An 18,090-nucleotide genomic window follows, 5' to 3' on the forward strand; every position below is an offset into this window, starting at 1 on the left:
ACTATTAATTATGCAGTGGCTACTATAATGATTATAAGCTATGTATCCAATCCTTCTTCTTATAGTCTTGACTAATATAGGGTCCAAATGCTTCGGCTATCCAGTTCTTTCTCCATGAACTCCATCCAAGATCATTACATATTTCATCACTATGGTTAATGCTATATGTTGAAATGCAGTGTCTCTTATAGAACCTTGTAGCCCTTTTCATTACTTCTGTCTCCTTAAGAGTTTGTGATAGCATTCTTTCAACTTTTGGAAGCTTGAACTTGTCATCCACAAGTCCTGAAAGCCACATTGTGCGTAACTCTGAAGAGTAAAGATTTGAATAGGTCTCAACGTATCCCACGAAAGCCATGTTTGGAATCAATGGATGGATGGTTCCTCTATCATGATTAGCATAAATCAAGCTATTAGTTTCTCTAGTATATTCATTTAATTTCAAAGCGCGAAATGAATCACAAACAAGTACTTCTTACCTGTACAAAGGTATAAGGCCAGAGGGGTACTCCAACAGGCTACAAAAAGGCTCTGGTAAAATGGTTTTGATCTTTTTCTTTCCATTAAAACCAGTTGCAAGGATCACTACATCGGCTTCCACCTCAGTGTTATCTTCAAATTCGATTCCTTCATTACAAAACCACCACTTTGATGCTTTTTTAAGTAGAATTTTGCCTTTTTCCACCTCTGAGAAGAAATTTTCTGGCATTATAGCCATTTGACATGATGCATAATCCTCCGCAAAAGGGTGTTCTGGTTTTAAATCATACTTCTCCAATGGAAATTTCCACAGAAGGTAGGACTCAATGAACTTTGAAATGCCAAGCCTCTATTTTAGATTGCACATCAAGAAACAATTAGCTATACATTTAGCACCTATAACAGAATATTTATTTGTTCAATGTTGTATTCCTTACTATATGATATGATTCGGTTAGTAACAAATGTTAATTACATTATACCATTGGAGATAATATGAAGCAGAGAAGAGCTTTGAGTAGGCCTTGGTTTGGTCTTTCATGGAGTAACTGAGAAAATCTTGTTGAATAGAACAAGAAAAATGGCAAACCCCATATCCAATAATGTGGAACTGTCCAATGCAAAGTCCTTATCAACATGGTGCATGGTTTTCCTTCAATTCCTTCAAAAACAAAGTCAGCACTAGTTATATTTTTTTAACAAAGCAATTAATTACTTATACTTGTAAATGTTGATGTTTACGAAACAAAAGAAAGAATTGTAGTTTGACAAATTAAATAATGTCGACTTTTTTCCAACTTTTTTTTTACTAGTGTAAAACTGGCACACGTGGCTCTAATTTATGTGGGAAAAAAAGATGAAAGTGAGAGTCAAGTCATTGAAATTCATTTTCTCAATTCAATTGTTGCAACTATTTTTGTTGTTGAACATGGGTTTTGCTTAAATTGTATTTTGACACTTTCAAGTGTCTATGTAGAAATTTTACAAGGATAAACACAATGATACTATTTATAAGATAAATCAAGGTGTGTTTCTATGCTAGTGAATGAGTGCCCTGGTAAAAATATTGTGCACAACATTACCATGTATGTGTGTTGCGGCTTTACCTTATACTTTTCAATACACTTTTTTTCTAAAGTTCACACCCAATTTTATGCTTGATCAATACATTATTCACTTGCTGTGTTTATGTGCAGAAGAACATATGTCCGCATTTTGAATCATGTAAAGAAAATTGGTGCACATAGAGAGTTTGTGAGTGATTATTGAATTGAATATAAGGATATTTCTATGGAGGCTAGACTCTTTAGTTGTCATGAGAAGCAATATACAACGACATTCTATATTGTGCATTTAGTTTTGATTTTTTAATTACATAAAAATTCATAATCAAGTAACTTGAGAGTAGGTTTTAATTAATTACCTTGGTTTGCATGTGCACACTCCATGACTAAATCGATAGCAGATTTTTTGAAACCAACGACCACAACCTTTTTGTTGTTGAGAAGTTGGTTAGCAGCATGTTGGTCAAGTTTAGAATAATCAAGTGAATGCAGGACCTTGCCATTGAATACCTCAGGGCCTTTTTTGTGTGGAAATACTGGAATCTTTGGTATGTCCCCATTTTTCCCTAAGCAAACCACAACAAACTCGAAACTGTACCACTGAAATTTGGATAGAGGAAATAATTTTAAAGTTTTAGGGTCCACTTTTGAACTCTTTTAAAAAATGTTCATAATAAAAAATGTACAACAATTATATATTAAGATTTATTAAAAATAACAAGATTCACTTTTGAACCACGTCCATATTAGACGTCTATTAAGAGTGTGGTTGGATGAGAGAATGTTTTAAGGGAATTCAAATACTATGAGGTGAATTCCATTATTTGGATGATAATTTGAAGAATTTTCAAAATGATGGAAATTTATCAAGGATTTTGTTCAAGTTAAATTTAGATAATTTCAAATGACACCTAAAAGCGGAGAATTTCAAATTTCCTCATTGTTACGTTGTTTCAAATTTTATATTTTAGTCCTCAAATTTCCAAAAAGTTACAATATGACCCCCAATAAATTTTCAAAAATTACAAATTGACCCCTCAAAATTTTCAAAAATTATAATTTGACCCCTTAAATTTTTTGAAATTTGCAAATTGACCCCTAATTTCAATTTTCAAATTTGGCCCAAAAATGACAGCAATGAAATTTTTTATTACTTCATCCAAACAAAAGTATTGAGAAATGAAAGTAATTAAATTGAATCATTTGAATTGTCTAAAATTCTAAATTTTTTAAAATTTCCCGATTACCTCATCAAAACAAACTCTAAAAGTATCAATCAGTTTGTGAAGCTCAGGAAGCTAGTTTTCTTAAGATAAGCAAAATTGATTAACAAGAGTAATAATGCACTCTAACTCAAATATGGAAAAGCTAATTAAATTAGAGGTTGAGATACATAAATAGTTCAGTTGCCATTAAAAAAAAAAAGTTAGAGGTGAATGAAGACCTGAATGATATCTGAGTCATTAATCTGCACAGCAACATCCCACATAGACTGTCCTGGAAGTAAACTTCCATAATCAAGATCACGAGGTAGTCCCACTCCTCCAAACTTAGGGTTACCGGTGAACTTAAGTTCAACTAAGTTAAACCTAATATTCTTTACCAAATCAAAATGTTTAGCATATGATCGCAAATAATCTAATACTTCCGTGTGTGTAGGAAAATCAGGATTATCTCTATTAGGCCAAGGGAAATCAGTGAATTCATAATCTCTACGATGAGATTGAAGCTTTGTAGAATTGTACGTACAATGCTTCCATACCCCACCAATGGAGTCAGTGGCTTCAAATACAATAGGATTGTGGTGTAATAGCTGTTTTGCAATTGCTATGCCACTTACTCCACCTCCTATTATGCCTATTTTTGATGCTTTTTTTGGATGGTTATTTTTACGGTTCATAGACATTCTTTTGGTATTGATCAAAAAAATTGTAATGAATTTTGGTTTATTGAATGCTGGTCGTGAGTTGAACGCATCTTTGCACGATATCAATGAGTTACTTACCCATTCAACTAATCTTTGCACCTGCACGATATCAATGAGCTACTTACTCATTAAATCAACTTTGTTGATTGTATGTATCCTATACTAATCTATCGATACTCAGTCCAAACAGATATTTAAAATGTTGGGTTAATAGTGTTTTTCATCCCTGTAATATATGTCATTTTCGATTTTCGCCCCTATAAAATTTTCGGTTTGATTTGCACCCTCGTAAAATTTTTATTTTCCAGAAAACACCCTTAATAGGCCATTCAAAAACCAAAATTTCTTGAAAAAAAATTCTGAAAATGGCCTATTAGGGGTGTTTTCTGGAAAATAAAAATTTTACGATGGTGCAAATCAAACCGAAAATTTTATAGGGGCGAAAACCATAAATGACATATATTACAAGGGTGAAAAACACTATTAACCCTAAAATGTTCACGACACTTACTCCTTGATAAAATATCATATTCTTTGTCCTCCTGAGTTTAACTCAGTTGACATGGACAATGCATAATATATGTAAGGTCCGAGTTCAAACCTCGATCACCACAAAAAAAAAAAAATCAAATTATTTTTTTGACACGATAAAATATTACATTATTATTCCTTAAAAAGAAAATTACATTATTGAAGCAAGTATTTTTTATTTTTTTTTGACAAAAACAAAATGATATTCATTCATTCAAATTGAGAGATTACATCATTCAACACCGCTAAAAACATAAAGGATGAATCTACGAAAAAACTCACAACAATATCCAAGTTAATAGCATATAACGACAAATTAAATTGATATATTACATTAAAAACAACACAATTTTAACATCACTAAAAACAAAAGGATTGAATTTACAAACAAAGCTCGTGAAAAACTAATATTGATAGTATAAAACAACAAAATACTTTTAAATAATGTGTAGTTGATACCTACCTAACTCTTTAGTTGAATGTTTAATGGATCGAAGCTTGACAAAAACAAACATTATAAAAAGTAAAAAAAAAAAAATATATATCAAATAATGTCGCACCAAAACAACCGGTGAAAATCATATATTTAAATTAAAAAATGTGTGTGAGTAATTTCAAATAAAAAAAATTCAAAATCACCACTCTATACAAGATGAAGAGAAAAAGAGAAAAGATAAAATTCTTCCTCTTTCATTGATCTCCATTTTCCATCCACTCGTCTTGGTTTGTCAGTTTCAATGAATTATAGGAAAATTTATGTGAATCAATTTGCAAAAGTTATCTCTGTGTAGCATAAATTTTGTTACTGATGGTACATGGAGGATTGCGATATAAATCCAATATCGTATAGACATGAAATTAGATTATGCACAGTAGAGCAAATACAATAAATCATTTCCATTCTCCTACTGATGTAGTTAAGGTGCTAGTTTTTATTAACTTATTATTGCAGGTCTGCTCTTTTAGGGATTCATATGAGAAGTTCAAGAAAGCAGGAGCAGGGGTTGTTGGAATAAGTCGCGATGATTCTTCGGCTCAGATGGTAAAACTCAGAATTTTCACTGCATAATTTTTGTACCTATTTATTAATTAACCAATGCATTGCATGAAATGTAGGCATTTATTGCACCATGAGCATATAGAGGATGAGAAGCTCACTAATCCTAATAACTTGTAGTACAAGTTATCTCTGTGTAGTACAATTTTAGTGTAGAACAATATAGTTGATAGTACAATACCATTTGTATATAAATAGCCCATGTAAACTCTTGATCATAATAGCATTTGCCAAGAAGTGCAAACATTCATTTACCTTGTTGAATGAGGAGGGTAACAAGGTAAGGAAAGAGTGTGGAGTGGTGATTTCTTTTGATCATTGCACCTTAATACAGAGTTGGTCTAGTATGTAACTATGAATTGTTTGTAATCATTGAAATTAAGTGGCCATGTGATAACAATTTTCAGAAATTTCTATGATTTATTTGATTAACATGGCTATAAACATATTATTATTTAGCACACCATTTTGAAAAGAAATAAAAAAATCACTACATTTTCCCCTCTCATTTTAAAGGGGAAAACATGCTGTTATTTTTCTTATATGTTGACTATTATTTATTATTTATGCCGTGGCTACTATAATGATTATAATTAGATATGTATTCAATCTTCCTTCTCATAGTCTTGACTACTATATGGTCCAAATGCTTCAGATATCCAGTCCTTTTTCCTCCATGAATTCCATCCAAGATCGTTACATATTTCATCACTATGGTTAATGCTGTATGTTGAAATGCAGTGTCTCTTATAGAACCTTGTAGCCCTCTTCATTACTTCTGTCTCCTTAAGAGTTTCTGAAAGCATTTTCTCAATTTTTGGAAGCTTGAATTTCTCATCTACAAGTCCAGAAAGCCACATCGAGCGTAGCTCTGAAGAGTGAAGATTTGAAACGCTCTCAACATATCCCACAAATGCCATGTTTGGAATCAATGGATGGATGGTTCCCCTATCATGATTAGCATAAATCAAGACATTAGTTTCTCATGTATATTCTTTTGAAAACGCGAAACGAATCATAAACAAGTATTTCTTACCTGTATAATGGCATAAGGCCAGAGGGGTACTCCAACAGGCTACAAAAAGGCTCTGGTAAAATGGTTTTGATCTTTTTCTTTCCATCAAAACCAGTTGCAAGGATCACTACATCAGCTTCCACCTTAGTGTTATCTTCAAATTCAATTCCTTCATTACAAAACCACCACTTTGATGCTTTTTCAAAGAGAATTTTGCCTTTTTCCACCTCTGAGAAGAAATTTTCTGGCATGATAGCCATTTGGCATGATGCATAATCCTCCGCAAAAGGGTGTTCTGGTTTTAATCCGTACTTCTCCAATGGAAGTTTCCACAGAAGGTAGGACTCAATGAACTTTGAAATGCCAACCCTCTGTAATAGATTGCGCATCATGGAACAGTTAGTTACATATTTAGGTGTCATAATAGTATTTGTTCAATGTTGTATGCATTATTATATTATATGATTCGGTTAGTGAAAAATGTTAATTAAATTTATACCATTGGAGATAATATGAAGCAGAGAAGAGCTTTGAGTAGGCCTTGGTTTGGTCTTTCATGGAGTAACTGAGAAAATCTTGTTGAGAAGAACAAGAAAAATGGCAAACCCCATATCCAATAATGTGGAACTGTCCAATGCAAAGTCCTAATCAACATGGTGCATGGCTTTCCTTCAATTCCTTCAAAAACAAGTCAGACTAGTCATATACTTTTTTTTTTTTTGACAAAGCATGTAATAAGTTATATTTACGGGCAGTTCTACGGTGCAGTCAGAAAACTGACTTTTTTTAAAAAAGTTATTTTGTGTAGCCAATAGTATAACTTTGATGCTATGTCAGCTAGTGTACCGCTGATGGACCACTGTAAATTTAAACTTTTCCTTATTACAAATCAATCCTCATAGAAAACATAAATTACTTTTGCTTATTGTTTTTTCTTTCACTTTTACCCTTATTAATTTATCAAAAAGTCATTGTTACCCTTTTATAATTTAATGTTACACTTGTATTGAAACATTTATACATTCATTTTTTTAAGGGATTTATATTCTATACGTTCTTATAAATAAGCTCAAACCTAAATTATAAATAATTATAAATAAATTTATATGCTCATCGTTACCCTTATTTATATGCCCATCTTTACCCTTATTATTTTATATGCTCAACGTTACAATTTTTTTTTACGTGAAATAATTAATTATAGTTAGTAATGCATATACATAGATTTTTTTGAAGAGAATGCATATACATTGATAATAACATACAAATTATAACAAAAAAAATATTATACAAACTATAACAAAAAAAATAATAACTTCATCAGAAAAGTCATTCTCATGACTTCACCATATAATTTTAGTTACATATAGGGATGGCAATTGGACCCAGGTCCGGTGAACACCCGTAAAAAATATCTATAATGGGTAGGGTAAAACCTCGCTTTTATGGTATGAGATTCGGTCCGAGTAAATACCCGTAAATTTATATGGGTATGGGTGCGGGTAAGGGCACTATACTACCCAGCCCCGCAACCCGCATATACATATTTATATAATATAATAAATATTTTATTTATTTTTGGTGTACAATTATTTAATTTATATTTAGTTATTTAAGCATAAACCTAAACCTAAAATACTAATACGGTAATCGTTTCATCCTTACCTTCATAGGCTTAAGAGCTACAAATTTATGGTTTAATTCAATTTGATGTTTATTTTAGCATGCACTTTTTTTATTATGTATTTCGAATGTTTTTATATTAACTTTCGATGAATATTTTGGATGTTTTTTAATGTGGCTAAATACTACGATTTCTATTATTTTATGAGTTGCTTTTAAAAAAAATTGGATCATAGTTTTATTTCAATTGTAATATTTTCTATTGTCTTTTTATAATTAAAGTGCGGGTAATGAGTACAGGTATGAGCAGGACATTAAAGTTGTTACCCACGAAGGTACGAACACGAATATAGGTATTTTTTACAAACGCGGGTATGAGGAATGATATTATAGTACACTACCCATTTGGTACCATTCCCATCCCTGGTTACACATGTTGAAATTTAAGAAACAAATGCAAGAATTGTAGTTTGACAAATTAAATAATGTGGACTTTACGCGTTGACATGTATTAACATATTTTTCTCATTTACTTTGTAGTAAGGTTTTTTAATTATAAAGTTGATGTGTTGATATTTATGCAATCAAAGACATGGGGTATTGAAGTTTGAGTTAATTTATATTAGTACACATTCTAGTGTAAAACTGGCACACGTGGCTCTAATTTATGTGGGAAAATAAGATGAAAGTCAGAGTCAAGTCATTGAAATTCATTTTCTCAATTCAACAAGTATACCATTGAAGAGTCTACGTGTGTGATTATTGTTGTTTGGATTAAATATTTTTTGTCGCTATAAATATGTCAATTTTTCGTTTTAATTCCTATAAAATTAGAATTTTTTAACAAAAAACAAATTAAATATGAATTTTTAACCGTAAAAAATATATAAATTCATATTAAATTCAGATTTTGTTAAAAAATTCTAAACTTTTTTTGGAGTGATTCTTATACTATGTTGAATTTTTCTGGAAAATTTTATTAAAAAAATATGAATTTCACATATGAGTTTACTTTAAAATAGGGACCAAAAATAAAGATTGAAAATTTTATAGGGATTAAAAATTAAAGGAAAATTTTAGAAAAACTAAAACGAAAAATTGATATATTTATAAAGACCAAAAACATATTTAACCCTTGTTTTTTAAAGTAAAATAAAATACCGACAAAAGAGTACGTATTTGTTTGATCCAAAAGAGTATACAAAACTAAGAGCTGTGGTTGATCTATAAGAAAGCCAAAATATTCATAATTTAGTTAAATTGTATTCAAATAATGGTCACACGCATTTTAGTTGGATGACCACATTTTTCAGCTTCTAAATGTGGTCACGCAACTGAAAAAATATGAAAATATATACTACATATTTAGTTAACTAAAATTTTCTAAAGTGGTACAAAAAGATGTACATCCAAAATAACACCCTAATTAAACATAAACGTTCAAAAAAGAGTCAATGACAATAAATTAGTTACGTAGCCAATAACCTTTTGGAACACTTTGCACGCATAAAATATTATACGTAAAAAAAAGAACTGAAAATGACAACAAGAGAATAGAAAAACGACGAACAAGCACCAATGCACCATGCATATTACTCACATCCCAATAATTGAAAAATTGCTAGGAGAAAAATACCGTCATCATGTCCCACAACCCAATAATCGACAAAATGGAATATAAAAGGCAAATTTGTAAGGTAGGGAAAGTGTCCAACACACAAGTGGTAGATCCATTTCTATTCTACCAAATTAGTCAAATTCGTAAAAGAAAAAATAAATTATCTAATACAATAATTTTTTTCATAAGAATCTAATACAATATGTTTAATTGTGGTCATGAAACTTGTCACACCCACAAATTGGATAACATAAATAAGCTTACCTTTCAAACAAAAAGAAACAATAATAACCAAGAGAATCAGATATAGGCCGCCAAGAATTGATGAAGACCCCCGGTTATATTATTCCTCAACTACTTTTTTTTTTTTCTTCTCAATATTAAAATTTATGTTTTTCAAAGACTAAAAATCACAATCTTATTTAATGCAAATAGTTATATTATATGATGCTGACTTTTTTTGTGTGTGAAAGCATTATGAAATATGAGGTTGACTATGAAAATATATTTACGTATATTAATGTGTGTACACACACACGTACGTACATACATATATTCAAAAAATGCATTTTAATAAGTGGTAATCAAAATTAGGTGTATATTGCAAATAGTATTACTATCACTTAATCATAATTCAAGTAGTATATTAATTATGAAATGCCACACATATTTTTACATAAATATTTATGATCGAGTAACTTGAGATTAATTACCTTGGTTTGCCTGTGCACACTCAACAGCTAAATCGATAGCAGATTTTTTGAAACCAACCACAACAACCTTTTTGTTGTTGAGAAGTTGATTAGCAGCTTGTTGGTCAAGTTTACAGTAATCAAGTGTATGTAGGACATTGCCATTGAATACCTCAGGGCCTTTTTTGCATGGAAATACTGGAATCTTAGGTATGTCCCCATATTTCCCAACGCAAACCACCACAAACTCGAAACTATACCACTGAAACTTGGATAGAGGAAATAATTATCAGTGCAATTCATACGCTCATGCATCTACATTTGTGTAAGAAAAAAGTGTACGTACATGTGAATGCTCAAATAATTAAAAACCTTCTCTGCATAATATAATTTTAATAAAATATTTTTTTTGTTTTTAATGTTTTATTATCATGATTTTTTTTTTTTGTGCTAATAATGGTAAAGATCCGCCTTTCCACCATTATATATGAGGGAGCCGTGTTCATCATATATAAATTGTTCATATACTAAAAGCATGAATGTATCTAATATGATCCTCTTAAAAATGATTCAAAAGTAGTATTATGCTTAGTAAAAAATATAATTTTATGATAATAAAAAATGTAGAACAAATATAATATTTTTATTAAGATTTATTAAAAACAATAAGGCCCATCTTTGAACCAGGTCCACATTAGACGTCTCTTAAAAGTATCAATTAGTTTGTAAACCTCTCGAAGCTAATTTTCTTTAGATAAGCAAAATAGTTTAGTTAAAGGTACTCTAACCCAAATAAAAAAAATCTAATTAAATTATAGTATGAAATAAATAAAATAGTTTAGTTAGAGGTGAATGAAGACCTGAATGATATCTGAGTCATTTGTCTGCACAGCAACATCCCACATAGATTGTCCTGAAAGTAAACTTCCATAATCAAGATCATGAGGTAGTCCCACTCCTCCAAACTTGGGGTTCCCAGTGAACTTGAGTTCAACTACCTTAGAGTTAAACCTAATATTCTTTACCAAATCAAAGTGTTTAGCATATGATCGCAAATAATCCAACACTTCCGTGTGTGTAGGAAAATCAGGATTATCTCTATTAGGCCAAGGGAAATCAGTGAATTCATAATCTCTACGATGAGATTGAAGCTTTGTAGAATTGTACGTACAATGCTTCCATACCCCACCAATGGAGTCAGTGGCTTCAAATACAATAGGATTGTGGTGTAATAGCTGTTTTGCAATTGCTATGCCACTTACTCCACCTCCTATTATGCCTATTTTTGATATTATTTTTGGATGGTTATTTTCACGGTTCATAGACATGATTCTTTTGGTATTGATTAAAAATATTTATAATGAATTTTGGTATATCGAAATTTAAATAAGTAGTAACTAGGTGACTAATGAATGAATGTATGAGTGATGAAATGCGAGGATGTGAGATTAGTATTTATAGATCGTTCTAGCTGCATGCAGTCGTCACAATGAGATCACGTGCCGTAGACTTTTACTTGTTTGAAGTGAATCAATAAGAAAAAATATCAAAAGTGTTTACATGTCTATAATAATAATACTTTTCATGGAAATTCATTGGTTTTGTTTGAGAACTTTCGTGCTATCTACGGGGTAGTATTTTAATTCATGGCATTAATTTGTTCAATATAATACCATTGCATTATCCATAATGCACATACGCTCATTCAAATTATTTGTCAAATTACCAAATAATTTTAATATTTGACAATCCAATAAAAATAATCAACTTGTTTGTGTGTGTGTGTATATATATAATTACTTTCCTATTTTTCTTTAAAAAATGTTAACTAACGACAAGAGTATACAAAATATTGGATGCATGATTGATAAGTCATCCTACTAGAGTACTAGTCATTATTTTGAGTTTAGTTTCAAAAATTTACCGGAATAAGACACGGACTTGTATCCTTATAAATTACATTTACACATTGACAAAATAATCACGGTAGTCTTGGGAGTTAAACATACCAGTGGAAATAGGTCGGATCGAGATAGACTATACTTAAAGAAAAATATTATTTAAACATTCATCTTTTTATACAAATTCAACATTTGGGGTATTTTTCGTCATAATTATACAATGAGTAATACCTTTTTTTGGCAATTTTTATTTTTGGAAAAACTTTTTTTATTATAGAGAACAATTTATGTACAACAAAAAATTAAGTTGTAACATTAACCAATTTCACAATTGAATTAATCCCAAAAGTATATGTTGTTAACCATTTTTAAAAACATAAATTTTATTAATTGCTTGTATTACTTCGTAATAAAAAAAAAATGCAAATGACTCAAAAGTAGGTAACAACATACACTTTTGTGGTTGATGGAGCGGTGAAATTGACTAATGACAAAACTAAATAAAACAAAGTCCACCGTATAAATAAAACAACTAATTAATAACAACATACATTTTTGTGGTTAATGGAGCCGTGAATTGACTAATAACAAAACTAAAGAAAGTGTTTAAATAATTTGAGTATGAATTTTTTCAAAATGATTTTTAGCAAAAAAAAAAAAAAAAAAACAATGTGTGAGGTTTTGTATTGTTATCAACAATTTGAGTTCAAATAGCATAAATAAGTCGGCTTTTTAGAAATGTGACTCAACTTATTAATTTCTTTTTTTTTTACAATATTAATTACCTTGTTTAAAAATCTTTTTTGTGTTAAGTTTTTCAAAAGAAAATATTTAGCCTACTTCTAAAAAGACAAGGCCAAAGTATAACGTAGACTTTATGTTAAGACTTTATTTTATTTTATTTGTTGTGAAATTTTTCTTAATTATTATAATATATTATCATTGTCTTTAAATATAAGATCCTCTTGAGAAAACTCTTTATCCCTTTTTATAAGATCTTCTTTAATTTTTTTTGTTACCAACATATTCCAATTCATTGTATCATCTTATTCTGCAATCAATAATAATAAATAATAAGTTATCATAAAAAAATAAAAAAATAAACTATTTTTTGGTTACAAAAAAAAAACACGATATTGAAAACACAAACATACTCTCTCACTTAAAGGAAAACACAAACATACTCTCTCACTTAAAAAATAATGTTGTAAAAATAATACTCTCTTCGTTTCAAAATGAATGTCGTTTTAGGTGTTTAACACATATTAAGAAATGCAATGATTAAAAGAAAGAGAATGGTTATTTTACCAAATTATTCTTATTAACTATTGGTTAGTTTTAAAAGTAATACTTTGGAAGTAGTGTGCAGAGTATTAATTGGAGGGTACAAGTAAAAAGAAAAAATTATTATTGCATTAGAAACTGAAAGTGACATTCATTTTGAAACAATTTTTTTTTTGCTAAAACGACACTCATTTTGAAACGAATGGAGTATTACTTATTAACAAATATTTTTTTGGTACAAACTTATTAACATGTTTAATACTACAACAAAATATCTTAATTCCTGTGATTTGATCAAGAGGATCTTATCTATCAAGGGACACAAGCAAGTGGGAAGTGAGGTAAGTGGTTGATCATTGTATATATAATGGTTAACTCAAATTATATAATTTGAAGCGTGTTATAGATTTTAGATGATCGAATTCGAACGAGATAAAATGAGTATTATGAGAGGTGCGTGAGAGGAACAAAGGATGGGATAAGAAACCATCTTTAATAAATAGTAGTCTTTTAAAAGAGTTTGAATCTTACCTTTTACTAAATGAGTTAAGCTAGATTAGATTTTAAGCAAACCATAGACCCTTATCGAATAATCCGTTCTATTTTCATCTCTAACTTGTTGAATCCAGACGGATTTGGGTTTCCTGCTGTTACAGCAGGACGCTGTAACAACACAGGGCCGTCCGATCTAAATCGCGTGGTTAAGATGGTTTGGAGTGATTTGACAATTGAGTTAACTTAAGCTGCATGATCTATAATCAACGGCTGAGATGCAAAACAGCAGTAAAGCAACGTGTTTTTTTTTTTACAGCAGGGAATCTCAATCCAATCCAGACCGTTCTTGGATATCAATCAACTTCTTACGGATTGAAACAACCTTTTGTATCCTATACTAATATAACACTACTCTGTCCAAACAGATTTTTAAAATGTTTTTGGTAGGTATGTTTGTTAAAATATCACAATTTATTGAAGCAAGTATGTTTGTTACCCAGTCAATTCATATATGTTTTTTAAAGTTGTTTCCCAAAAGAGGAGTGATATTTGAACAATCAAAATCAAACAACTTTAGTGACAATCTTTTTTTCTCTCTTCTTATTGGACAATAACAATAGAGAGAGAAAAAGAAAGAGAGAGAATAAAAGTACAATGAGAGTATGAGAGAGAAAGTTGTCACAAAAGTTGTTTAAAAGTGGTTGTTCAAATATCATTTCTCTTCCCAAAAATTCCTTTTGATTAATAAACGGATTTTAAATAGGTATCATGCTTTTCCTTTGTTCACTCATTCATTTACTTTTTTTTTTAACCAAAACAAAGTTAACTATTATCATTAATCAACCAATGTTCAATACAAAAAGGATAAGAATCAAAGATACGGTAATTAGCCCAAGAACAGGCCGCCCTAGCTAAAGTATGAGCAACCATGTTCACTTGTCACCTAACAAACTTCACCTCGAAGTTGGAATGTAAAGATAACAGATAAATAATACTAGAAACAATATCATAGAATTATGAATCACCATGGTCCAGAGACGATAGAGCTTGCACTAGAGTAGAGGAGCCTGACTCGAAGACAACTCGTCCTATCTATTCACATCAGCAAAGTGAATGGCATCGAGTAAGGCTACTGCCTCCCCCTCCAAAACTGTCATATTTGCACGCTGTCATTTCGTTTAAGCCCGAATAAATTGTCAACGGAAGTCTCTAACACAACACACAAAAGATGTAAGATGGTTACAATCATGGAACGCGGCATCCACGTTGCACTTCAACCACGTCTCGCTCGGTTTCGCCCAAACTGAGATGTTACATTGCACCCTATTCTGCCTATGTTGCACAATCGATGGGGGAGGGATGTTTATGAACCTCTTGCCATTGCTGCTAGACATCTAGTGTTATCCTTCCAATGCTTGTTGAAGTATGATGAGCATCATTCCAAATGACATCATTATGTGCAGCTCAAATTTGTCAAAGAAGTAAAGCCACCCAACCAGCAATGTCTGAGCTTTCTGAACAACATATGTCAAAAACAAAATCTGTCAAATTGCTCTCAGTTCCAACTCGCACTTGCAACTCAGATCCAACTCATTCATTTACTTTTTCTTTAATTTAAGTGTAAAATAATGATGAGGTAAATGTATAAGTAAGATAAAGAATAGTAGTTATATTTTGTAAGAAAAATAAAATTAAGAATAGTTATGTGAACTTAAATTTTAAAAGAGGTAGGGTATTGTGAAGAGTAAATATTTGATTTGGAAAACGAAACATTCCGCGAAAAAGCTAAATATTTTTTTTACTATATAAAAAGATAGAAATAATGTTTTAACTATAAAAATGATATTATCCATCGTAACCATAAAAAAAATGACATTATCCATTTAAATTTATAAATTACACCAAAAATAATACAAATTCAACATTGCTAGAATTTAAAAGAATGAGCAAACTAACAACACCCAAATTAATAACACAAAAAGGTAAAGTACCTATAAAATAATGTGATAAAATCAAAGTGATCAAAATATTCATGCCTCCAGATATGTATAATTGATGGTACATTATTGTTGAATTTATAACGGATCAAATTTGAATCAAACAAACACGACAACAAAATAAAAAATCATGCGACGCCACACTAAAACGGTGAATAAAATAACTACACACTCTATTATAATATCACACAAAAGTAAAACAAGATCTTCATGAAAATCATATATAAATCATCTGTTCATTATTTTAAGCAAAAATTAATATATTAGATTCATTCAATAAATGATGTATGTGATCACATACATCATTTATTGAATAAATTTTAAAAATACATATTTATTTAAGAGACTTGTTAACGAGTGCCCATAAACACTCTTTAATGATTCCAAATTTAGCAATTATTCTTTTAAAAAGTCAACTATTATAATTTTCAATACATTGAATACACAACTTTTAAAAAAACTTATCATTTGGAGTGCTTAAAAGAGTGTTCTGAAAGTACTCGTTAACTTTTCCTTTATTTATAACAGTGACCGAAGAAGGAAGTAGATTAAAAGGAGGAATAAAAAGGTTACGCATAATGGAGCGAGTGATTTCAAACAACAACAAAAATACTAAAATTTCCTCTAGGATGAATAAAGAAAAAGAAAGAACAAGTTACAAGTGAAATTTCTCTCTTTAACAAAAAAAAAAATAAGGGTTTACCGATGAGTGCCCTAAACTTTCTTTAAGAATTTTTAAATAAGAAATTATTTTATTAAAAAGTTAAATATTTCAATTCTCATTAAATTAATTATATTTTATAAAAAGTTATTACTCTCACATGTCCCTTATTAGATGAATTAGTTGACTCTGACACACATATTAATGCATATATTTGATCTTTAATATGTTTAATTATCTATTTGAAATTTTTTTGAAAATTTAATATTTTAAAAATATTATTCGAGACGAATCTAACAACATCTTATATGATACTCTCTCCGACTCTCAATAGATGATCTATTTGACAATATACATTATTGACTTAATATATTTTGACCATATTTTTCTACTAATTCACAAAGATAAATAATATCATGTAAGATGTTGTTGAATTCGTCTCGATTAATATTTTTAAAATATTAAATTTTCATAAAAAATTTAGCAGCGAATTGAAAATATAAAAGATAAAACATATGCATTGGTACGTGTGTCGGAGTCAACAAGGTTATCTAATATGGGACGGAGAGAGTATTACCTATCATTTCTTAAAAAGTACTCCCTCCATTTTAAAATGAGTGTCGCTTTAGTCAACTGTACACAAATTAAGGAATAGAATGAAATAATAATTAGACATAACACTTTTACTAAATTACCCTTACTTTATGAAAAAGACAAACTTAAAGTGACCTTATTTTAAAACGGAGGAGTATAAGAACTATTTTTTAGTTTCTAGAACCTACTGTGTTGACAACAATAAACAACTATTCTCTCCCCTAAAAAAAACAACTTTTCTCTGTAAGCACTATGTTCTCAATTTCCATCAATAGAAAATGTTCAGAAAATTTTGGGCTTAAATAAATAAATCATGTAGATATGATCAGAAATAGAGTCTGAATACGTGACTATGACTTCCTTTGAATCATTGACCAAATAAATTGAAAATACTTTCTTCACGACCAACGATTCTAAACACGATAATTTTTTTCGAATGGCGTTTCCAACACATGAAAAAACTTCGTGTAAAACCAATAAATGTGGTCGCAGAGAATACCATGCGTTAAATTACATTACACTTCAACAATCAATTTCATTGTAATAATTTTATAAACTTTAGTTGAAATTCTTTTATGAATTAAACCAACTAAAACTCTATATGATTTTATGTCACAAAATGGTGAACTTCAGACTAATCTACAACTGATATAAAAGAATAGTCTAACCAATGATATTTAAGGCAAAATGGTGAACTTCAGTTTTATTATATTATTAGTAGTAGATTATTTTTTATAAGCCTATTTAGGTAACAATTTAAATTCACATAACAATGATTTGTGATAGTAATAAATCTCAACAAATTCATGTGACAAAATATTAAATTCCGGAAACAGCTATTATTTAGATAACAGTGACTTGAATAAATAATTTGTTATCAAATTTTAATGCTTAAATCATAGGCTAAAATATGGTTTTGGTCCCTACAAATATGTCTCGTTTTGGTTTTACTCCCTGTAAAAAAAAATTGTTCTTTTTGGTCCCTGCAAAATATTTTGTTTTTGAAAATTATCCCTGGAGGGACTATTTTCAAAAGTAAAATATTTTGCAGGGAGTGTTTTTCTAATAAATAAGTTCAGTCATCATGTGCCACGTGTGCAAATCATCACAAAAGTGGAGTCAGGGACCAAAATCAAAACGAGGCATATTTG

At 29.9% G+C, this 18,090-nt stretch overlaps 2 protein-coding genes across 2 annotated transcripts; both read right to left on the bottom strand.

Moving 5' to 3' along the window:
- Positions 1-3,483, bottom strand: LOC120580255 (probable flavin-containing monooxygenase 1). The gene is made up of 5 exons (XM_039833830.1): positions 2,989-3,483; positions 1,904-2,144; positions 963-1,141; positions 480-829; positions 1-386 (listed from the first exon to the last, which is right to left on the bottom strand). The coding sequence occupies exons 1-5, from the start codon at positions 3,448-3,450 to the stop codon at positions 32-34; spliced, it is 1,587 nt and encodes a 528-aa protein (XP_039689764.1). The 5' UTR covers positions 3,451-3,483; the 3' UTR covers positions 1-31.
- A 1,912-nt stretch (positions 3,484-5,395) lies between these two features.
- Positions 5,396-11,443, bottom strand: LOC11425426 (probable flavin-containing monooxygenase 1). The gene is made up of 5 exons (XM_039832879.1): positions 10,868-11,443; positions 10,029-10,269; positions 6,574-6,752; positions 6,096-6,445; positions 5,396-6,007 (listed from the first exon to the last, which is right to left on the bottom strand). Exons 1-5 carry the CDS (start codon positions 11,333-11,335, stop codon positions 5,665-5,667), a joined length of 1,581 nt encoding a protein of 526 aa, XP_039688813.1. The 5' UTR covers positions 11,336-11,443; the 3' UTR covers positions 5,396-5,664.
- Positions 11,444-18,090: the final 6,647 nt, after the last annotated feature.

The sequence above is a fragment of the Medicago truncatula genome, chromosome 4 (assembly GCF_003473485.1).
Source record: "Medicago truncatula cultivar Jemalong A17 chromosome 4, MtrunA17r5.0-ANR, whole genome shotgun sequence".
In the NCBI taxonomy this organism is placed as follows: domain Eukaryota; kingdom Viridiplantae; phylum Streptophyta; class Magnoliopsida; order Fabales; family Fabaceae; genus Medicago; species Medicago truncatula.

Excerpts from the sequence above, each read along its gene's own strand:
- LOC11425426 (XM_039832879.1), bottom strand. The coding sequence starts at position 11,335 with ATGTCTATGAACCGTGAAAATAACCATCCAAAAATAATATCAAAAATA. Across the intron at positions 6,753-10,028 it reads GTGTGCACAGGCAAACCAAG|GAATTGAAGGAAAGCCATGC; the intron begins GTAATTAATCTC and ends TTGTTTTTGAAG. Across the intron at positions 6,446-6,573 it reads GCTTCATATTATCTCCAATG|AGGGTTGGCATTTCAAAGTT; the intron begins GTATAAATTTAA and ends AATCTATTACAG.
- LOC120580255 (XM_039833830.1), bottom strand. The coding sequence starts at position 3,450 with ATGTCTATGAACCGTAAAAATAACCATCCAAAAAAAGCATCAAAAATA. Across the intron at positions 1,142-1,903 it reads GTGTGCACATGCAAACCAAG|GAATTGAAGGAAAACCATGC; the intron begins GTAATTAATTAA and ends TTGTTTTTGAAG. Across the intron at positions 830-962 it reads GCTTCATATTATCTCCAATG|AGGCTTGGCATTTCAAAGTT; the intron begins GTATAATGTAAT and ends AATCTAAAATAG.